The sequence below is a fragment of the Phacochoerus africanus genome, chromosome 1 (genome assembly GCF_016906955.1).
Source record: "Phacochoerus africanus isolate WHEZ1 chromosome 1, ROS_Pafr_v1, whole genome shotgun sequence".
NCBI classification, from domain to species: Eukaryota; Metazoa; Chordata; class Mammalia; order Artiodactyla; family Suidae; genus Phacochoerus; species Phacochoerus africanus.
In genome coordinates, this window is record NC_062544.1 from 83,273,116 (window position 1) to 83,297,002 (window position 23,887).

The following is a 23,887-nucleotide window of genomic DNA, read 5'->3' on the forward strand; positions in this document are numbered from 1 at the left end:
AAGAGCATCTAAGTGCCAAATGAGCAATTCACTGACTGGAATCTGAAGTCAACAGCCTTGCACTGTAGTAGTGGCAGTTTCAGTAATAATAAAAAATATACTAAAAGTTAATATTTAATACCCACTAAGTGCCATTTATTCTCTCATTTAATTTTCTTTTTGTTAATTTTTAACTATTTCTTTAAGAGTCATTTCCCCAATACAATTTTTTTCTACTGTACAGCATGGTGACCCAGTTACACATACACGTACACATTCTATTTTCGCACATTATCATGCTCCATCATAAGTGACTAGACATAGTTCCTAGTGCTATACAGTAGGATCTCATTGCTAATCCATTCCAAAGGCAATAGTTTGCATTTATTAACCCCAAGCTCTCCAACCACCCCACTCCCTCCCCCTCCCCCCTGGCAACCACAAGTCTGTTCTGCAAGTCCACGATTTTCTTTTCTGTGGAAAGGTTCACTTGTGCCTTATATTAGATTCCAGATATAAGTGATAACATATGGTATTGTCTTTCTCTTTCTGACTTATTTCACTCAGTATGAGAGTCTCTAGTTCCATCCATGTTACTGCAAATGGCATTATTTTGTTCTTTTTTTATGGCTGAGGAATATTCCATTGTGTATACATCTTCCTAATCCAATCATCTGTCAACGGACATTGGGGTTGTTTCCACGTCTTGGCTATTGTGAATAGTGCTGCAATGAAGATGCGGGTGCATGTGTCTCTTTTAAGTAGAGTTTTGTCCGGATAGATGCCCAAGAGTGGGATTGCGGGGTCATATGGAAGTTCTATGTATAGATTTCTAAGGTATCTCCAAACTGTTCTCCATAGTGGCTGTACCAGTTTACATTCCCACCAACAGTGCAGGAGGGTTCCCTTTTCTCCACAGCCCCTCCAGCACTTGTTATTTGTGGATTTATTAAAGATGGCCATTCTGACTGGTGTGAGGTGGTATCTCATGGTAGTTTTGATTTGCATTTCTCTATTAGGTATTACCATTATCTCCATTTCACCACTGTGGGAAAAGGAAAACTGAGAAAGTAGGTAATTTGCCCAGGGTCTCCAAAAGGCATGTGGCAAAGACTGGATTGAAGTAGGTTGTTCTGTCTCTGAAGTCCATACTTTTAACTACCTCACCATATTTCCACTTACTACTTTAGTACCACAATATGCACTTGTAAAAGAAATATTAGAACGGTTATAGTTAAGTATTTATAGACATCAAGTCCTCAGTGTTTAATTTATCCTAATTTATAAATACCACACTATATAAAACTTGGGCACATAATATCAAAAAAAGGACATTCAAGTATTTTTTTTCTTTTTAGGGCCACACATGCAGCATGTGGAAGTTCCCAGGCTACGAGTGGAATCAGAGCTGCAGTTGCCAGCCTACACTACAGCCACAGCAATGCAGAATCCAAGCCACATCTGTGACCTATGCCGCAGCTTGTGGCAACACCAGATCCTTAACCCACGGACCTTGGCCTGGGATCAAATCTGTATCCTCAGGTATACTATGTTGGGTTCTTAACCCAAGCCACAACAGGAATTCCCAAGACATTCAGATATTTACCAAAATTTTAAGGAAGGCTTACAGAGTTAACTTCCTTGAGGCACATTTCCACCAACCCCCACCCCAACAATAATGACCATCATGTTCAGGTATTACATAGAATAGATGTCCTTTCTGTCTCACTCTCCCAAATAGAAACCACTCCTTAGTATCCTGAGTATACAGAAATGCTCACTGTCTCTCAGTGGCCACTAGAGAACCACTTAGTCCACAGCAGCAGGAATGTGCTAAATGGTCCTCAGGGTGATGCATTAACCCAAGTTAATCCTGGCCAGGGTGACTTAGATACCAGTTTGTTGTACTTACTGTTCATTCAGTGTTTACTTATGAAATAAGGGAACCTGGAAAATCATAGTAACACCTGGTGTTGGAATATTTTTAAATCACAGAGAAAGATAAGATTAAAAAATTTTATGCTGAGTTCTAATACTTTTTCAAAAGTTACCTCATCTCTTGGTTTATACTGTAAAGACTCTAAATAACCATAGCAGGAGTTCCCATCGTGGCGCAGTGGTTAATGAATCCGACTAGGAACCATGAGGTTGCGGGTTCGATCCCTGACTCGCTCAGTGGGTTGAGGATCCGGCGTTGCCGTGGGCCATGGTGTAGGTTGCAGGCGGGGCTTGGATCTTCTGTTGCTGTGGCTCTGGTGTAGGCCGGTGGCTACGGCTCCGACTGGAACCCTAGTCTGGGAACCTCCGTGTGCCGTGGGTGCAGCCCTAGAAAAGAACAAAAAAAAAAAAAAGACCAAAAAAAGAAAGAACTCTAGTTAACTATTACTCACTTTATAGAATTCACATTCACCTGGAGGTTCACAAAGTCTGCAGGTATGTCAACATAGCAAGCACCTGGACGACCATAAATACTGCTTCTCACTGCCTAAGTTCATTACAAATGGAAGAAAATATTTTAAAAACTCAATCCTATTATCACATTCCACATAAGGATAATTTAAAATTTTGAAATGAACATTATTTCAATTTTTTTGACATCCTTAGCTGATGCAACATTCTTAGAAAGAAACAATTTTAATTAAAGTTGAAATGCCCTCTATTGATTCTATACATTTTAAGATATTTTTGTTCAAAGGGGGAGAGATAAGAAAGAAAATACTCTCTTAGGGCTTTAAAATTCATGTTACACTTTAGTCCTAGAAATTATCTACTGGGTTCTACCTATCAAGTCTTTACTTTATAACATGTACTTTGACCTGCTTCCTAATCCTAATGATTTAGCAAAGGTTTCAGAAACTGTGATATTATAACATGCGTCAAATGGTTTTTGAAACAGCTCAAATATAACTTTAAATATAAAATTAATTTAAAATATGCTATTTAGTCAACTAAGAGGTAGGCTTAGAAGCATTAGCACTAATTTTCAAAAATAATCTTGCACGAGCATGAGAAAGGGCACTCAGTGTTTCTTATATCCTTCTTTCTACTTTTCCATATTTCAAAAAAAATTTTTAAGTATAGGAGAAAATGCCCCCCGCCAAATTTACTTTATCTCTGTTTCTAGAATTAAGCTAATGACAGTGAACATTAAAATGTTCAAATAGCTATTGTTAAATAGCTATTTAACAATATCATTAACTACCCGAATATATTCCAAATTGTTACTCCTTTTTTTTTTTTTTTAAATGTTATGGCCACACCTGTGGTATATGGAAGTTCCTGGGCCAGAGATCAAATCTGAGCTGACTTACACCATAGCTATGGCAATGTCAGATACTTTAACCCACTGTGACAGGCCAGGGAGCAAACCTACACCTCTGCAGCAACCTGAGCCCCTGCAGAGTCTCTCTCTTTTTTTTCCTTTTTATGGCTATACCTGTGGCATATGGAAGTTCCTCGGCTAGGGGTCAAATCAGAGCTGCAGCTGCCAGCCACAGCCACAGCCACAGACATAGTAATGCAGGATCTGAGCCACATCTGCAACTTATTCCGCAGCTTGCAGCAACACCAGATCCTTAACCCACTGAATGAGGCCAGGATTTGAACCCATATCTTCATGGACACTATGCTGGGTTCTTAACTAGCTGAGCCACAATGGGAACTGCTACAGTCAGATTCTTAACCCACTGGGCTACATTGGGAATGCCCCAAATTGTTACTCATTCTATTGGAAATAAAAATAATGCAAGTATTCATTGTACAACTATAAATGTAATAAATTCATTGAGTAATAATAATAATTAAAAAATAATAAACATATAAGCAACTGAACAAAACTAATTGTCTTAGAGGGCTTGTAATTAAATACTGTACCTTTTCAATAACAGAGGGAATAGCTTCTATGCTATCTGGCCGGGCAGAGAACTTGCTATATAATCTACAAGCTTCAACCTATAAATAAAAACAAAATCACTTAAAATTCAGTTCTCATATCATATTACTCCTCTGAAAGAAGGCAAAATATTAAGTCATTACTTTCTATTATCTTTAGAGGCAAGATGGAGAAAAATGAATTACCTGGATTGTTTCTTAAAAGCCTATGCAAAGTACAACCAAATCTCTGCCTTGGTATGATTCAAGAAGAAAATCAAAACAAGACACCATTTTCGTTTCTTAGATTGGCAAAAATAAGAGTTAGATAATAACCAGCATCTACTATAATACAGGAAATCAGACAGTCTCATAAACTGTGGTGAGACTATAAATGGGAAGAGAAGATGACAACATCCCCTAAAAATTTAAATAAGTATGTCCTTGGAACCAGAAATTATACAGCCAGGAATATACAACTTCATCTGTTATATCTCACTATAATAATTATCTATTTTTACATTTCTGATGATTTTCCTGTTATATATTTTGCTGCTATGCTGTTTGGTGTAAATTCAGTAGTATTAATTTTTCACTGTTTAATATACTTTGAAGCAATATATAGAAGCTGTTTCTCTTGACACTTTTTGGTATGAAATCTATGGAACAGCTGGCATTCTTAGTCCCACAGGCATGAAAGAATTAAGATTACCCCCCAACTTAGTCTGTTCATGGTCATGTCATTTATAAAGTAATTCCACAAGAAATACATTCGGATTTTAAATCAAATCAGTGAATTTCTCCTCAAATTTTTAATTTCATCTAATAAACATTATTTTCCTTTTCAGGAAAAAAATATTTGTAATGGACATTATCCTCTGCTTTCTTTTTTCTTCTATTAAATTTCTGTAGTAACTTCAAATTTGCTTTTAAGTAACTTATCTGCTCTACTTATTTTTCATATATATCAGCATCTTCTAAATAACAACTATATCCTCCACCATTAAGTAAAACTTCAATTCCCTTTTAAGAGTATAAAAATGTAACTCTTCATTAACCTATACCAAGGTCTATTATCCTCTATTAGTTTAAATCACAAACAAAATTCTTTTTTTTTTTTACCATTTCTTGGGCCGCTGCCACGGCATACGGAGGTTCCCAGGCTAGGGGTCGAATCGGAGCCATAGCCACCGGCCTACACCAGAGCCACAGCAACATGGGATCCGAGCCTTGTCTATGATCTACACCACAGCTCACGGCAACACTGGATCCTTAACCCACAGAGCAAGGCCAGGGATTGAACCCGCAACCTCATGGTTCCTAGTCGGATTTGTTAACCACTGAGCTACGATGGTTAACTCCACAAAATCCTATTTTTATATCCTGAAGTTTCTCACAATGATTCCTGATTTACCAACAGAATTTGCCTAATGGTTTTAACATTATTCATGATGTTCTGCTATAAATGCTCAAATACATTCACATAAGTGTTAATCATTCACTCTCACCTACTTGTTTTCTACAACTATACTTAAAACCGTAGCACTTTGTTGACAAATTCTTTCAAGTTTTTAACTTTCCTTCATTTTTCTAAAGTAAAAAGGCTTCTACTTTAATTGTTTACTTTGTGGACAAGAGTTTTAATCTCTTCTCCATAAATCTTAATGGAGTATAATTATGCTACTAAATGCTAGAGGAAGGATCTTAGCATTGGGTACCTGAGGAAACTCCTGGAAGGCTCCCATTGTTTCCTGACTTCTTTCAGAGGAACCACCAATCACAATCAAGGGCCTGAAATATTTGTTTTTTAGAAAAGAATTACCTCAACATTTAAAATACTCAGCAGAGTGCCCAATGAATAATAAACAATGAATGTTTAGAAAAAGAGAAAGAGAATTGTATTTTCCCTTAAAAACGGTCAATTTAAAAATATTTAGGAAACAATTTGGTGTGAGAGAAATCTTCCTCAATTTCTGAAAAACCTGAAATTTATAGTAAATATTTTTCCTCCATGCCCATCTCACCCCTGCTACTTTAGGATGCTTATGCTAAACCTCTGGGTGTGGGAATTGATATAAACTAAATTGTTATGCCCTCCCTATTACTCTTGGGACTAAGAGAAGGAAAACACTTTCCTAAGTGAGCCTATTTGAAAATGGCAGAATGAGAGAAATTCTTCAGCAGTAAAATTCTTATCCTTTGGGAAGGAAAAAAAGACAGAATAAAGCTAAAGTTACTCAAAAAGTATCAGACACTAAAGTAGATAAGAAGACAAAAGTCTATGAGGGAAGAAAGAAAAAAAGGAACTGAAAGAAACATAACAAGAAAGAGAACAATGTCTTTCCCGTAGGAAGATTAAATATTTTATGAATTATTAAAACATAGCCCCCTTTAACATGAGAGTAAAGACTGGTAAAGAATCAGAGACGGGGTTAAGGGAAAGATCAACTACTTGCCTATTCGATAAATGTCAGATTTCAATCGTCCTGCTAGTTATACAACACAAGATGAGAAATTAAATAAATTCCTGCATACTGAGGTGGGATCTTCACTTACAGAAATTTACACACATATTCACATATAGATGTGGAATATATATAAAATTATTCCAAACTATTAATAGTGATATTTCTAGGTAGAAGAATTACTGATGGTTGTTTATTTTCTTCCTAACACTCTTAAGTTTTCTTTTATTATATTTTTTTGTCTTTTGTCTTTTTAAGGCTGCACCTGCAGCACATGGAGTCCCCATTGGCTAGGGGTCCAGTTGGAGCCATAGCTGCTGGCCTACACCATAGTAACTCAGGATACTAGCTGCGTCTGCGACCCACACCACAGCTCATGGCAATGCTGCATCCTTAACCCACTGAGCAAGGCCAGGGATCAAACCTGCATCCTCATGGATGCTAGTCAGATTCATTTTCACTGAGCCACAACGAGAACTCCCACACTCTTCTTAATTTTTCACTAAGCCACTTCCTCAAGGACTTGACTCCCAGTCTTCCCACCACAGATCAGTGGTTGCTTCACTATGTAAAAGCACGCATTGAGATTTTTTATGAAAATGTTTTCAATAATAACAATATAATTACCAACAGTTCATGTTTGCATTTGCCATACCACCCAAGGCATGGATGAGACCTGGACCAGAAACGACAAGGCAAACTCCTGGCCTAAAAGCAAAACAGAATTAATTTTATTAAAAGCAGGTCAGATGAAATACTTATCACTTATTAATATATCACTTTACGGTGAAACATAACCTTCTTGGACTTCGAAGGAAGGACATATAGGTCTTTACTACAATTGATAGAACAATTACTAGAATATTTTTCCAATTAGAAAAAAAAGATTGTATCAATCTTGCTGTAAAAAATAAGGTACCTATCATCCTTACACTGTATCTCACTAACCTCTTTATATTTTGCTCCTATTATATTAGAGCTAAATCAAGTTGACTGCATACAGAAGCAAATTTTTCACTGCTGAGTACATTTCTGCATGAAAAAGAGTGTTCTTAAAAAATTTCTTGGACTTCTCCTATGGCTCACATCATAAACTCCTCAGCGATAGCTCTGAGTGGCTCTGTTTCAAACCGGGTCTGGGGGCCTCCATATGCCACAGGTATGACAACATCTTAAAAAAATTCTTAACAAATAAATATATAATGTTAATTAGTCTCTGACGGAAAGTAATTCTGAAATGAGTGCTATGCCCCCCCCCCCGTTTTTTAGTAAAAGCAGAGGGTTTATTATAAATCTTGATATGAGTTTCAAAGACTAGAGTAGCAGGAAAATGCCCAACTGTCAGAGAAATTCATTAGCCAAATCTTAGAAAACTGGTTGGGTTTGCTCCCCCAACTTTTTAAATTGAACTTTAATGCTTTACCCTAAATGAATTTCTAAGCTTAAAGCAGTGAATAAAAAGGTATCTCCATAAAATTCAGCTTGCCATTTTCAATTTATAAAGTAATTTAAGAATATTTATTTAAGATAGCCATTAAATTGAGGCAGGCACTATAAAAAAACAGTCTGGAGGTTTCTCAAAAAACTATACTACACAATCCAACAATTCCACTCTAGGTATTTATCTGAAGAAAACAAAACACTAAATTCAAAAAGATATATGCATCCCTATGTTCATGTAGCACTATTTGCAACAGCCAAGATATGGAAGCAACCTCAGTTTCCATCCATAAATGAACAGATAAAGCAGATGTAGTATACATATACAATGAAATATCAGTCATAAAAAAGAACAAAATCTTGCTATTTGTGGCAACATGGGTAGACCTGGAGGACATTATGCTTAGGGAAATGAATCAGAGAAAAACAAATACCATATGATCTCACTAACACGTGGAATCTAAACCAAAAAACAAATGAACAAACAGAAACAGACTCATAGATACAGAGAACAAACTTATGGTTGCCAGAGGTGAGGTAGGTGGAGAATGGATGAAAAAGGTGAAGAGGATTACAAGGTATAAACTGTCAGCTCTAAAATAAATATCATAGGGACAAAATGCACAGCATAAGGAACATAGTCAATAATATAACAACTTTGTATGATAACAGAAGGTAACTGGTCTTATTGTGGTGACTATTTCATAATTTATAAATATATCAAATGGCGACATTGTACACCTAAAACTAATATAATAGTGTATTTCATTATAACTCAATTTTTAAAAAAGAAACAAAAAAAACACAGACTTTAGTTTACCTGCCTGTCAGATATCCAACTGCAGAGGCAGCATAGCAAGCCTGCAAAGAAAAAACACTGAGATTTAAGCATTTTGGGATCCTTATAACATTAAAAAGTATTAGTAATAAGTTTTGAGTATTATATATGTATTAAGTACGTATATAATAATTTACTCTTAAGAAACTAGAACTTGGGAGTCCCTATTGTGGCTCAGCAGTAACGAACACAACTAGTATCCATGGGGATGAAGGTTTGATCCCTGGCCTTGTTCAGTGGGTTGCGGATTCGGCATTGCTGTGAGCTGTGGTGTAGGCTAGCAGCTGCATCTGCGATTTGACCCCTACCCTGGGAACTTTCATATGGCACAGGTGCAGCCCTAAAAAGACAAAAAAAAAAAAAAAGGAAAGAAAGAAAAAGAAACTAGAACTTAATCATTAAGGTGGATTTAGAATACTTTTCATTTTATGTATTTATGTATTTATTTATTTATTTTTATTTTTAGGGTTGTACCCGAGGCATGTGGAAGTTCCCAGGCTAGGGGTCAAATTGGAGCTACTGCTGCTGGCCTGCACCACAGCAATGCGGGATCCGAGCTGTGTCTATGACCTACGCCACAGCTCACAGCAACACCAGATCCTTAACCCACTGAGCGAGGCCAGGGATCAAACCCAAATCCTCAGTCAGATTCATTTCTGCTGCACCACAACAGGAACTTCCAGAACACTTTTCATTTTAATAATGTTCTACTTGAAAATTTCAAATAATGGTTTAAATATCTAATCCTAATCCTAATTTTTAGGTTTTCAAGGAGTTTGTCCATATCACCTGGTTTATTTATAACAACATCTTACAATTGCTTAAACATCTGCAGGACCAATAGAAATGTCTTTTTTATTCCTAACATTCATAATTTGTGTTTTTTCTATCAATTATTGACATTGCTAGGGACTTACCAAATATATTAATCTTTCCAAAGAACCAATTTTTGGCTTTGTAGATTTTTCTCTATTGTTCCATTGTTTTCTGTTCCATTGACTTCTACTATTGTATTTATTACATTACTCCATCCAGTTTGGGTTTACTCTGGTTTTCTTTTTTTTTTTAATTAAAGCATAGTTGATTTATAATGTTGTGCCTATTTTCACTGTACAGTGGTTTTCTTTTTCTAGCATCTTAAAATGTAAGCTTAGAGCATTGGTTTTTGACCTTCTTTACTGATAGATTCAATTCGAAACTATTTCTTCTAAGAACTGCTTTAGCTATAACTTAACATATTTCAGATCTCATCTTTTCATTGTCACTCAATTAAAAATGTTTTCTGGAGATTCCATAGTGGCTCAGTTGAAACGAATCTGACTAGCATCCACAGGATGCGGATTCCATCCCTGGCCTTGCTCAGTGGGTTAAGGAGCTGTGGTGCCATGAGCTGTGGTGTACGTTGCAGACACCGCTCCAATCTGGCATTGCTGTGGCTGTGGCATAGGCCAGCCGCTGCAGCTCTGATTAGATCACTAGTCTGGGAACCTCCAAATGCCACAGCTGCAGCCCTAAAAAGACAATTAAATAAATAAATAAATAAATAAGTAAAATAAAGTTTTTCATATCCTGTTGGATTTAACACCCTATTGGTTAGTTAGGGTCCATGGTGACATCTCCTTTTTCATCCCTGACATTGGTAATTTGTATTTTTCTCTTTTATTTTTAATTGTCTACCATTAAGTTTATTGATTTTACTAATCTTTTCAAATATTTACAAAGAATCAAATGTGTTACTGAATTTTCAAATGTTTGGAGATTTTCTGTTAACTGAATTCCACTTTATCTCCACATGGTAAAGTTACTTATACTGTATGTTTTCAATCCTTGGAGATTTGTTGAAATTTCCTTTATGGACTTCAAATGGTTAGTTTTTATTTTTAAAATGCACTTCAGCTCATTACAGGAAGAGAAGGAAGGGGCTAAATTAAATAGAAGATGATCCAGAAAACTGCTAAATGCTCTTAGGAAGAAAAAGAAATGAGACTGGTTTGACAAAATGTCCTATCTTCCTTTCTTTTTTCTTTGTCTCTTTAGGGTTGCACCCACGGCATATGGAGGTTTTCAGGCTAGAGATCCAATTGGAACCACAGCCACGACAACTCAGGATCCCAGCCACATCTGCAACTTACACCACAGCTCAGGGCAATGCAGGATGCTTAACCCACTCAGTGAGGCCAGGGATCGAACACTCAGCTTCATGGATACTAGTCAGATTCATCTCCACTGAGCCACAATGGGAACTCCCTATCTTCCTTGCTTGTGCTTCCAAATAAGCCTCTAAGAAGGGAGGCAATGCGATGAGGTGGAATGAATACTGGGCAGGAATTCAGGACACCTCTGGAGTCCAAGCATGGCTTTACCATTTGTGTTGTCACCTTGCAGAGCCGGCTACTATATAACATGAGTCATGGCCTCACCTACTAATGTTGCAGGTACTATCTGAGCACCTATCATGTGTAGGCACCACATACAGACAGCGGACACAGATGTGTCAGGAAGAAATAATATCCACGACCCCCTGGAGCTCACAGCCTAATAGGGAAGCCAGATCAGACAAATAATACACAGAAATGACACATAATAGGTAGTTATGAGACTGAAGAACAGGGAGGCGGCCAAGATTCAGACCAGGTAACTGTCCGTTCCAATTGTGACACTCTAGACTTGGCAGGGTACAATACCGTATAGTGTTAAAAAGAGTGTGGACTCCATGGGAGTTCCCGTCCTGGCCTGGCCCAGTGGTTAACGATTCCAACTAGGAACCATGAGGTTGCGGGTTTGATCCCTGGCCTTGTTCAGTGGGTTAAGGATCTGGCATTGCAGTGAGCTGTGGTGTAGGTTGCAGACGCGGCTCTGATCCTGCCTTGCTGTGACTCTGGCGTACGCCGGCGGCTACAGCTCAGGTTCAATTGGACTCTTAGCCTGGGAACCTCCATATGCCGGCGGGAGCGGCCCAAGAAATGGCAAAAAGACCAAAAAAAAAAAAAAAAAGTGTGGACTCCAGATCCATAATACCTAGGTCCAAATGTGGTCCTGCCAATACCAGAGGTCTCCTTGGGCAAATTTCTTAACCTCTCTGGGTCTCACTTTTCTCATCCGCAACTAAGATTAACAACGGTCCTAGCCTCCTAGGATCATTGTGACTGATACGTGTAAAATATTACTGTAGTGATAAGCGCCGACTCTCTGCAATGAATATTTGCCATTATTATCATTACTCATCCTCAATCTTGCATTCATCTCTCAAGGTCCATACTTACAGCCTGCTCATTCCTCATCCCGACGTATCTGATGCCCAGTTTCTGGGTGGCAAGGGCAATTTCAGTCACTGGAATGCCTACGATGCCAAACATGTACTTCACGTCCTGGGGGCCAAGAACAGAGGAATAAGGCCAGAGCTCCCAGCCCCACAGCTCCCTTCTGCGACGGTAAAAGGAAAACCTCCCGCAAACCTCTCTCCTGCCAGCCCCCACCGTTTCCCCCGTTTCTAAAACAACGACTCGGCCCCGCCGGCTTCCGTAGGAGCGTTCCTAACACCTGTGTTTTCAGGGACTGGGCGATGACTTCCGCACCAGACATCTGCGCCCCGCTTGGGTTGCTGCCCTCTGCCAAGTTACTTCCGGACATCTTCCACCTTAAAGTTCGAGGCCCTACCGCAGTCGACAGCAGGCTGAAGCGGAGTTACCAAGCCAAACCAGGCTCGAAAACACCAACCGTGGAACCGCCCCTCTGAGGAGGAGGCGACCCGCCCTTCGAAGAGCGGAGGGGAGGAGGCGGGGCGGAAGCCAGCAAGCTCGTGGGGAGGTGAGAGGTAAACCCACTCTCTCCAATCACAACGGGGCCTTTTCCTGGACCGTCCATTCGTGGGGGGATGGGAGCAAAGTGCCAGGAGAAGGCGGGACTAGCTGGAGGCGGCGGCCTAAGCCTAGAGAGTGAGAGGCCGATCAGCGGGCGCTAGTTACCATACTCTACAACCCATTTTGGGACCGTGGAGGGCGAGTAGCGCATGCGCAAAGCCGGGGTGGAAGGGGGCGGAGCGCAGGCGCACTCGCGGCTTCGCCTTGGGGCCTGCGCACAAGTTTCGAAAAGGCTGCTGGGTTGTAATGGGAAGGTTCTGAGGGCTAGGCAAAGTCTTCTTTGGGTTGCGTAGTCGTTATTCCGCGTCTCCTGTGTTCTGAGCTTTGACCTAAATGCTTTTTGGTTTATGAGTTCACAGCTTCATGGGTTTACAACCCGAGAAGGTAGTATTTCATTAAACCCGCAAGCGGGAGATCCATATTTGGCTTAAGGATCCGGTATGTCGCTTCTGTGGCTTGGATTCGATACCTGGGACTCGGGGACTTACATTTGCCTGGAGTGCTTAAAAAAAAAAAAAAGAAAAATCCATAATCAAATGTGTACTTCTTATCCCGTGTCATATATAAGGACGCCAAATCTCCAAGCAGGACGAGGCAAGTTGCTAAAAGCCGTTGGACCCAGGGCAGTCTTGTGCTCTATTCATTGTTCAGCCCTTTGGCCACAGGAGATAAGAAGGGCCTCTTAAGCCTATTCTTGACCATTTTATTCTCTAACCCTTGCTGCTAACCCTCCACTCTTTACAAAGTCAGGAAATGGGGATATTTGTGATTAATTAGCGTGGGTAACCACAAGGAGCTCTGCAGTGAAGCATCTTTTAAAACACATTAAAAAAAAAAAAACCAACACATTTTTGAATGAAAAATGTGCTTACAGTGTGCAATTTATGAAGCTAAATCCTCAGGATCTGCTCAGTAGCAACCAAAATCTCCAATCCTAATGAAGAGTGGAACTTTAAATTTGGGGGGATTCGAAGTGTTTTAAAGTGCAAAGAACCCAGTAATATGTGGAAAGTGAAGAAACAAGAAGAGAGGGCAGTGGGTCATGAGTAGTGAAATGGATGAAAAGCATTGGAAATGAAAGAATTTCTGAACCCTGTGGGTCCTTCCGAAAAGGGTTCTCTGGGAATTTGAAACTCTGACTTTCACCCAAAGCAGAGGAGAATAAAATAGTTGCTTCTTTGGATATGGGGGCCTGGACTAGTGTAGTCCACCTAAGAGGGAGATTTCTTTGAAGTCTCAGAGTTCGTCTAAAAAAAATAATAAATGCAGATCTTCGGTTGTATTCCAGAATCTGTATTTTAATTGAGGTAAAATAAATATAAATGTACACATCTTAAATGAGTTTTGACAATTGTATATACCTCCGGAACCACCACCCAGAATAAAAATGACATGTTAAACTACTTATCTGTCAAGGAAAATTGAGATTCCAGAAAGATACAGAATGTTTTTTGTGTGGCTTTGAATGGTCCTTGGCACATTATCTCCTGTCCCTGTTTGAGAAGCATAGACTGCACACCTCTCTATCATGTGGGATTGATTATATCAGTACCTGTGTGACAGTCTCTACCCCCAAGCATCAGACTCACTTGGAAAGCTATTTATTTATTTATTTGCTTTTTGGGGCCACACATGTGATGTATGGAAGTTCCCAGGCTAGGGGTCGATTCGGAGCTGCAGCTGCCAACCTACACTACAGCCACTGCAACTCGGGATCCAAGCCCTGTCTGTGACCTACACCACAGCTCATGGCAATGCCGGATCCTTAACCCACTGAAGGAGGCCAGGGCTCGAACCCGTGTCCTCGTGGATACTATTCAGGTTCATTACTGCTGAGCCCTGACAGGAACTCCTGGAAAGCTTTTTAAACATATAGTAACTTGGGCCCTACCCCACATCTTCTGTATCAATATCTCAGGACAAATCAGGTGCCTGTATTTTTTCAGAGCTGCTGCCTAAATTTGATTTGCAGCCCAACCAGAGAACCACTAGCTCTGTATTCATGCTAGAGGCATGAGTTACTAATTAAATTTTCAATTGCCTATTACCAAATGCTATTGCTTAATTTGGATTTATGGGTTCAAGGCTGGTTTGACCTTGGCAGCTCCAACTTGTATAGATGATAGTTCATTGAAACTTGTGTCCACCACTGTCCCAAATGAATCACAGATGGAGTCACTCCATATAAAGTGTGGTGAAAAGTGAACTATGAATTGGTATAAATCCCCTGAATTCAGATGAACTGGTTGGACCAAAGGATAAATTATCAACTGACTGGACTCTTGTCCTTTAGCCCTTTTAGCAGAAGGAGAGGTTGGTAAGAATGTTGAAACTTGCTTCACCTTTATATCCTTGAATTCAGGGCACAACGTTCCGTGATTCACTTGGGTCTGATGATTCAGCAGAAGTGCTGAGAGTCTCTGCCCAGAACTGGCAGCCACTTGGAGCAACTGCTTTCAAGGCAATGGCAGTGACAGGATTCCAAGATTTTTTTGTGACTCATCCAAGGCCCTTTGTGCAGACGTTGCAAGCATTAATGACATTCTTTATTACTTTTATTGGTGGTAGGTATGGAATATGTTGTTTGGTTTTGTTTGTTTATTCATGGAAGAATGTTAAATGAGAAGTAAGTCTAGTTTGTTTGTTTGTTTGTTTTGCAAAGAAAAGGTAATGAAAACCTGTTCTCCTGAGAGCAGAGTCAGTCATTTGTTACTTTGTCATGAAGTGTCACTTCACATTGGTTACTCTTTGATGAAGTAACCAGTCTTCATACTAGTTACTCTACTTGTGGCTTCTGATGTTATTTGGCAGCTCTTACATCTGGGTGAAGAGAATATCCGGGCAAACAGATGATTTCTTTTTTTTTTGTTGTTGTTGTTGTTGTTGTTGCTATTTCTTGGGCCGCTCCTGCGGCATATGGAGGTTCCCAGGCTAGGGGTTGAATCGGAGCTATAGCCACCGGCCTACGCCAGAGCCACAGCAACGCGGGATACGAGCCTCGTCTGCAGCCTACACCACAGCTCACGGCAACGCCGGATCGTTAACCCACTGAGCAAGGGCAGGGACCGAACCCGCAACCTCATGGTTCCTAGTTGGATTCGTTAACCGCTGTGCCACGACGGGAACTCCTGATTTCTTAAGAGTTGCAGAATAATACCTGGAGAAGATATGCTCACCAAAGATTTAAAACAGGCAGCTCTACAGGTATGTAATATAGCATGTTTTAATTTCAATAAACAAGGACACTAAAAATCCTTGTGATTATTTAAAAGCATAACACTAAATGAACCTGTAAGAAATGTTTTCATAGGCATGTTTTATCAAAAAGTGAAGTGTTTGGTTATTGAATGAGGAAATAGAGGGTTTTTTAAAGTTTTTTCCTTTTGGGGAGGCTGTACCTGAGGTGTATGGAAGTTTCTGGACCTAGGGATTGAATCAGAGCTCCAGCTGCCAGCCTACACCACAGCCACAGCAATGCTAGATCCAAGCCTCATCTGGGACCTACAGCTTGCTGCAATGCTGGATCCTTACCCACTGAGCCACAATGGGAACTCCAAATTAGAGTTATTTGTGATGCATTATGAAATGGCTGAGCATAAAATAAAATTGGCTGAAATAGAAGAGAAAACTGAAACTGCTTATCTTAAATACAAACAGAAACAAGCTACAATAACCCAAAAGGAGGTCTATGTAGAAAACTATTTTTAAAGCCAGCGTTGGACTTCCCGTTGTGGCTCAGTGGAAATGAACCGAACATGAGGTTTCAGGTTCGATTCCTGGCCTTGGTCAGTGGGTTAAGGATCCAGTATTGCCGTGAGCTGTGGTGTAGGTCACAGACCCAGCTCGGATCTGGTGTTGCTGTGGCTCTTGCGTAGGCTGGCAGCTGTAGCTTGGATTAGACCCCTTGCCTGGGAACCTTCATATGACACAGATGCGGCCCCTGGAAAAAAAAAAAAAAGATAAAACCAACATTGAAAAATGTCCAGTAGGAAGTGTGCTATTGGAAATTTATCAATATAGAGTGAAGTGGTTCTTTGAATAAAACAGATAGGTGGAATATTCATTGGGGCTGGAGGGGCTGGAGGGTTGTATTCCCTGATTTTCACTCTAACTCCACCTTCTTGAAAAGAGGTGGGATTTTTGTCGTTATTTAGCTTTGATTGGAAGTGTCCTGCCTTTGGTGCATGATAGGAACTTCTTATCTGCAAGGCTAACTTTATTGTAATGAGAGCATAATGAGCAAAAGGTTACATTTGGACCCTGGAGATTCCCACCTTTCTTTGTCCACCTCCAGGACACTTGTCACCCCAAAATATGTAGTTTCCTGTCAGTCTGAAAGTTCCTGCTTGTCTGCACAAGGACCCCCACTATTTACAAATTGCATGGTTTTATAGCCCATGCCCCCTTTTCTTTGCTCATATCTATCTGCCTGCTTTTAAGATTCCCCCCTCAATGAGTCCGGACTTTTAAAGTCTTTTAAGGGGCAAGGGTTAATGGTCCATCTTCTGAAACTTCTTCAGGCTGAGCACGGGCGTTGTCCCCACCAGTGGGTCCAGATTTCCTTGCTGTCTGTCAGAGATAGAGGTCTTGGGGTTGTTTGTAGTGGTAGAGGTGGAGATAGGGAGTGGAGAGTAGGAGGAGGCAGCAGCCTTGTCTAGCCCATGTTGATGGTCTCCATCTTCAGGTGAGATAAGTTGAATCCCTGATGCATTATCATTTAAGGTTGGAGTTTTTTGAAGCTCTGGAGTTTTTTCCCTTATGACTTAAGCTTTTGATACAGCTGCTATAATAAGGAGAAATTTGGAGTGTATCTGAGTATAATTATTGGTTATATTAGACATTAGGCCAGAATGTTGTCTGATCCCTCTGTTGGCCTTTTCTTTTGTATTGTTAACTATTATTATATTTTGGTTGTGTTTTAGTTTTAGTTTCTAGTGACTAGGTTCTTCCTCTGAAGAATGACATTCCCCACATGTTGGATATTAGCAGTCTGGGTGGTGTCTGTCACACAGCTGTGATCACTAACAATTAGAGTGTGATTATAGTATGTTTTACTGAGCCATCTTAATTTTTGTCCCCTGATGCTAAGACCAGTAAACAAAGGCCAGATTTGTCTAAAAGCTGGAATACCCTTTCTTCTGATTTAGAAGAGGGTGTCTTTTCTAGAGAGTTTCGCCTCCAGTTGGTTCCTGCCCCAGTCCTTCCTTCCTTACTGTACTGCGTGGTAAAGGAGAACCCAGCAAATTTTTCTGTTAGCAAAAACTAGGTGAGGAGTCCTAGCAGGCGTGGGTCCTCTGGGGAGGCGCAGCTGGCAGGGGAAGATTCATCAGTCAGATGACTTAGTGACTTTGGGAGTGGCATTCATGGGGTCAGATAGTGGGGGAGTGGCATTCATGGGGTCAGATAGTGGGGGAGTGGCATTCATGGGGTCAGATAGTGGATGTTTGTAAGCTAGTGGACAAGGAGGACCATTAGGATGGGTGTGGTTAAAGGAGACATGACTTCATGAGAAGCAAAAGAGAAGAGAAAAGGAGCGTTTACTAGAAAGGGGGGTTATTGATGCCTGGAAGGGAAATTATTAGCCTCCTTTAAGGTGATTTTTATAGCAGTGACTTTTTCCCTGAGAGTCCCTGATCCCAGACCTGTAGATCTATAAATTTTTTAAATTTATGGGTAACATTTTGGGCTGAACTGCCTGTGTCCTGTAGACCAGCCAAAAATATTCCTTGGTTTTGGTTTTCAGGGAGAGTAATAGTCACCCCCAAGGCTAAGAGAAAATCCCTTCCCTGAATGGGCTGGGGCATTCAGGCAGGGCAAGAAACTTGTGAGTTATGAGTCACAAAAAAAAAAAAAACAAAAACAAAAAAACAAAAACAAACAAACAAAAAACACCTCTTTTCAAAGAATTTTTTTTTTACTGTACCTGTGACAAGTGGAAGTTCCCAGGCCAGAGATCGAATCCGTGCCACGGCAGTGACCCCTAGCCATAACAGTGACAATGCCAGATCCCTAACCCTCTTCACCACCAGAGAACTCAAGTTAGGACATCTTTCAATGTTTGGTTATAAAGAAGCTCTCAGAAACTATTACAGTAATGTCAAGCGTACTAAAAGCCAACTTCAAGAGGCTACAACTGGCCAAGGATGAGTTTCAGTGATGATAATAATTGCAATAGAAAGAAGCTCATGAAGTATGTTTAAATCCATGAGTTCATAGTATTTTGAAAAAATCGACCACCTTCAGAAAATAGTAGATAACCAGTTCCTTATCTTAAAAACTGATTTAATAAAGAATGGGAGATTTATCCTGCCTTTCCTTTAGGAACTGTACCATTAGATAACCAAATATTTAAAATAAAATGTCTCTTTATAAAAAATGCTCCATGGAGTTCCTTTTGTGGCTTAGCGGGTTAAGAACCCAACAGTCTCCATGAGGATGTGGGTTCAATCCCTGGCTTCGCTGAGTGGGTTAAGTATCCAGTGTTGCTGCAAGCTGCAGGGTAAATCACAGTTGCGGCTTGGATCCTACGTTGCTGTGGCTGTGGCGTAGGCTGGCAGCTGCAGCTCTGATTTGACCCCTAGCCTGGGAACTTCCATATGCTGCAAGTGTGGCCCTAAAAAGAAAAGAAAAGAAAGTTCCAATTAATAAATAAGAATGAAATGATAGAATACCAGAATTTTGCAATCCCCAATGAGTAGAAAACATTAAGGGTCAATGTTTCATGCCAAGGTCATGTTGAAAGAACATACTATCACTCAGTCCTGCCAAAGGGATGGAACCTGTGTCCAATCCAGTCTCTGGATCCAGCTGTCAATTTGCAAGGAAAGAGGAAAGATTTGAATCTCACTATGCAAGTGCAAGCAAAATCCATTCTGTTGGAAAATCTACAGGTCAAATGATCAGGCTTCTTCAACAGGCTGAAGTCCGGGTAATGGTTACTTGGTCGCTTATGGGAAGAGTTACCAGATTTAGAAAAAGAAACAGATGAAAACAGGACACTCTGTACTGTCAGTTAAATTTGCATTTCAGGTAAACAGTAATTTTTTGACATATGTTCCAACATACTTGTTTAGCCAAAACCCAAGCTTAAATGGGCCTCCTTTATTTCACCTGGAAAATTTTAATTTTATTCAAGGGAGTTCCCATTGTGGTTCAGCAGAAATAAATCTGACTAGTATCCATGAGGACGCAAGTTCGATCCCTGGCCTTGCTCAGGGGGTTAAAGATCCGCTGTTGCTATGAGCTGTGGTGTAGGTCGCAGACATGGCTTGTATCTGGCATTGCTATGCCTATGGCGTAGGCCAGTGGCTACAGCTCTGATTCAACCCCTAGCCTGGAAACCTCCATGTGCCACATGTACGGCCCTAAAAAAAGACAAATAATAATAATTTTATTCAAGATGGTAATGCAGCTTACTCCCCAGCCTTCCTTGTAGTTAGGAGTGGGTATAAGCCACATCATTGGCCAAAGCAGTTTAAATGGAGTAGGAACAGGGCTTTGGGGAAAGCTGATTCAACTAGCAGATGCCTCCAATTCCTCTTCCATGTGGCATGGTGTGGACTCAGAGAGTCCTCTTGGCTCTCTGGATCAAGGTGATCCTGAAGATGGTAGCTTTGAGCTGAAGACAAAGAGGCTGTAGAACTCCTACCTTTGTTAGGTTTTGTTATCAGAAGTTCATCACTTCCTTAGAAACACTTTTATTCTTTTACTCGGTCTTAGAATTCTTCTAGAACACTGAGTAGCATTGGGATTCTCTACTCCCCCTTTATAGTTAGGAAGACTTCCTCTGGAAACTATCTGGGCCTGTTTTGAGAGTAGAGGATGGGAAAGGAATAGTTGTTGATAACTTTTTATTTATTCTGGGATTGTTGGCTTGGTTTACTTTTTTCTTTTATCTGGAATAAGTACAGGTAAGATACACTTTCCTAGGAAATTATCCATTTTATCTAAAATTTCAAGTTTATCAGCATAGAATTGCGAGAGGAGATTCTTCATTATTCTTTTAATTTCCCCTGCATTTGTAGATACTTCCTTCTTATTATTACCCATTTTGTATATGTATTTTTTTTAATATTTTTTTTATTTCCCCACTGTACAGCAAGGGGGTCAGGTTATCCTTACATGTATACATTACAATTACATTTTTTCCCCCACCCTTTGTTCTGCTGCAACATGAGTATCTAGACAAAATTCTCAATGCTATTCAGCAGGATCTCCTTGTAAATCTATTCTAAGTTGTGTCTGATAAGCCCAAGCTCCCGATCCCTCCCCCTCCCATCAGGCAGCCACAAGTCTCTTCTCCAAGTCCATGATTTTCTTTTCTGAGGAGATGTTCATTTGTGCTGGATATTAGATTCCAGTTATAAGTGATATCTCATTTCACTCAGGATGAGATTCTCTAGTTCCATCCATGTTGCTGCGAATGGCATTATGTCATTCTTTTTTATGGCTGAGTAGTATTCCATTGTGTATATATACCACCTCTTCCGAATCCAATCATCTGTCGATGGACATTTGGGTTGTTTCCATGTCCTGGCTATTGTGAATAGTGCTGCAATGAACATGCGGGTGCATGTGTCTCTTTTAAGTAGAGTTTTGTCCGGATAGATGCCCAAGAGTGGGATTGTGGGGTCATATGGAAGTTCTATGGATAGATTTCTAAGGTCTCTCCAAACTGTTCTCCATAGTGGCTGTACCAGTTTACATTCCCACCAACAGTGCAGGAGGGTTCCCTTTTCTCCACAGCCCCTCCAGCACTTGTTATTTGTGGATTTATGAATGATGGCCATTCTGACTGGTGTGAGGTGGTATCTCATGGTAGTTTTGATTTGCATTTCTCTTATAATCAGCGATGTTGGGCATTTTTTCATGTGTTTGTTGGCCATCTGTATATCTTCTTTGGAGAACAGTCTATTCAGGTCTTTTGCCCATTTTTCCATTGATTGATTGGCTTTTTTGCTGTTGGGTTGTATAAGTTGTTTCTATATTCTAGAGATTAAGCCCTTAGTTGCATCATTTGAAACGATTTTCTCCCATTCTGTAAGTTGTCTTTTTGTTTTCTTTTGGGTTTCCTTTGCTGTGCAAAAGCTTTTCAGTTTGATGAGGTCCCATGGGTTTATTTTTGCTCTGATTTCTATTGCTTTGGGAGACTGACCTGAGAAAATATTCATGATGTTGATGTCAGAGAGTGTTTTGCCTATGTTTTCTTCTAGGAGTTTGATGGTGTCCTGTCGTATATTTAAGTCTTTCAGCCATTTTGAGTTTATTTTTGTGCATGGTGTGAGGGTGTGTTCTAGTTTCATTGCTTTGCATGCAGCTGTCCAGGTTTCCCAGCAATGCTTGCTGAATAGACTTTCTTTTTCCCATTGTATGTTCTTGCCTCCCTTGTCAAAGATGAATTGACCCTAGGTGTCAGGGTTTATTTCCGGGTTCTCTATTCTGTTCCATTGGTCTGTCTGTCTGTTTTGATACCAGTACCACACTGTCTTGATGACTGTGGCTTTGTAGTATTTCTTGAAGTCTGGGAGAGTGATGCCTCCTGCTTGGTTTTTGTTTCTCAGGATTGCTTTGGCGATTCTGGGTCTTCTGTGGTTCCATATAAATGTTTGGATTGTTTGTTCTACTTCTGTGAAAAATGTCATGGGTCATTTGATAGGGATTGCATTGACTCTGTAGATTGCTTTGGGTAGTATGGCCATTTTTACAATATTGATTTTCCCAATCCAGGAACATGGAATATCTTTCCATTTCTTTACATCTTCTTTGATTTCTTTGATTGAAGTTTTATAGTTCTCTGCATATAGGTCCCTTACCTCCTTGGTCAGGTGTATTCTGAGGTATTTGATTTTGTGAGGTGCAATTTTAAAAGGCATCGTATTTTTGTATTCCTTTTCGAATATTTCATTGCTGGTATACAGAAATGCAACTGACTTCTGAATGTTAATCTTATATCCTGCTACTTTGCTGAATTTATTAATCAGTTCAAGGAGTTTTGGGGTTGAGTCCTTAGGGTTTTCTACGTATAGTATCATGTCATCTGCATACAGTGAGAGTTTTCTCTTCTCTTCCTATATAGATGCCTTTTATTTCTTTTGTTTGTCTAATTGCTGTGGCTAGGACTTCCAAAACTATGTTGAAGAGCAGTGGTGAGAGTGGGCATCCCTGTCTTGTTCCAGGGATTTTCTTGGCTCCTCCTTATATTTTCTAGTTCCTTTCTGAGGGTATCTGCATTACTGTTCATATCTTCTCTTAATTCCTTCAGTATTTTCACTATTTCTCTTTTGAACTCCAGGTCTGTCAGACTGCAGAGATCTGTTTCATTGTTGACTGTTTTAGGTGAGTTCTCCTGTTGGTTTGACTGGGGGTGGTTTCTCAGCTTCTTCATCTTACTTGTTGTTTTCTTTCTCCTGAGGGAGTTGTACTCTCCGTGATCGGGCAGTGTTTGCCTTGTCACTGCCTTGGAATATTTCCTGAGGGCTGTCGTTGTTGGTCAATCTTTTTTGAGGCAGTGTGGCTTTTCTGGAGTGTTGATGGGGCTAACAGTGTTTCTTTGAAGCAAAGGAGGGCTTCCTGAGGGCAGACAGGACTGGGAGGTCCACACCACGATGGTAGGAGATTTCACTTGGTCATGCAGAGCTTGGTCTGGTGTTTTTAGGCTGTGGGGTTCTTGCAGGGGGTTGGCGGTGTTGGGCAGCTGTTCCTCAGGAGTGCAGCACCCCCTGGGGGCTGGAGCAGCTATCTGGGTCACTGAGAACCTAAGAGGCTCTTCCCTAGGGCAGCCCAACTCAGAAGGACAGCCTGAGAATGTAGGCGGATCTTTTCACAGTCTGGCCAAGCTTGTTGCAGCTTTTCTGGGCTGCAGGGGCTCTTCCAGGGGGCTGGTGGTGCTGAGCAGCTATTCTGTGGGAGTGGGGCACCCCCTGAGGGCTTGGGTGGCTAGCAGGGCCGCTGGAAACCCAAGAGGCTCCTCCCCAGGGCAGCCCAACTCAGAAAGACCATCTGAGATCTTTTCCCGGCTTGGCCAACCTTGTTGCAGCTTTTCTGGGCTGCAGGGGGTCCTGCCTGGAGCTGGCAGTCCTATGCAGCTGATCCGCTAGGGCTTGGCACCCCCTGGGGGCTTGGGCGGGTAGCTGGGCCGCTGAAAACCCAAGAGGCTCCCCCCCCCCAGGGCAACCCGACTCAGAAAGACCATCTGAGTTCTTTTCTCGGCTCAGCCAGGCTTGTTGCAGCTTTTCTGGGCTGCAGGGGGTCCTGCCTGGAGCTGGCAGTCATATGCAGCTGATCTGCTAGGGCTTGGCACCCCCTGGGGGCTTGGGCGGGTAGCAGGGCTGCTGAAAACCCAAGAGGCTCCTCCCCAGGGCAGCCTGACTCAGAAAAACTATCTGAGAATTAGGCAGATCTTTTCACGGCCTGGCTAGGCTTGTTCTAGCTTTTCT

At 40.8% G+C, this 23,887-nt stretch overlaps 2 protein-coding genes across 7 annotated transcripts in view; one reads left to right on the forward strand and one right to left on the reverse strand.

The window, feature by feature from the left end:
• The window catches only part of HACL1 (2-hydroxyacyl-CoA lyase 1), a 53,407-nt gene extending 41,138 nt beyond the window's left edge, over positions 1–12,269 (reverse strand). The window contains exons 1-7 of one of the 2 annotated variants that reach the window (XM_047768622.1): positions 12,133–12,269; positions 11,856–11,960; positions 8,575–8,615; positions 6,942–7,022; positions 5,568–5,640; positions 3,853–3,930; positions 2,370–2,464 (exon numbers count right to left, since the gene is read on the reverse strand). In XM_047768622.1, the coding sequence (XP_047624578.1) occupies positions 2,370–2,464; positions 3,853–3,930; positions 5,568–5,640; positions 6,942–7,022; positions 8,575–8,615; positions 11,856–11,960; positions 12,133–12,222 (563 nt within the window). In that variant the 5' untranslated portion in view covers positions 12,223–12,269. Of the gene's footprint in view, positions 1–2,369; positions 2,465–3,852; positions 3,931–5,567; positions 5,641–6,941; positions 7,023–8,574; positions 8,616–11,855; positions 11,961–12,068; positions 12,089–12,132 lie in introns of those variants that run through there. The other variant, XM_047768632.1, reaches the window with a different exon arrangement.
• Positions 12,267–23,887, forward strand: part of BTD (biotinidase) — a 51,209-nt gene continuing 39,588 nt past the window's right edge. For 2 of the 5 annotated variants that reach the window (XM_047768670.1, XM_047768660.1), the window contains exons 1-2: positions 12,345–12,406; positions 14,815–15,016. The gene's annotated coding sequence lies outside the window, so the exon portion shown is untranslated. Of the gene's footprint in view, positions 12,407–14,814; positions 15,017–23,887 lie in introns of all 5 variants that reach the window. The other 3 variants (XM_047768681.1, XM_047768652.1, XM_047768645.1) reach the window with 3 other exon arrangements.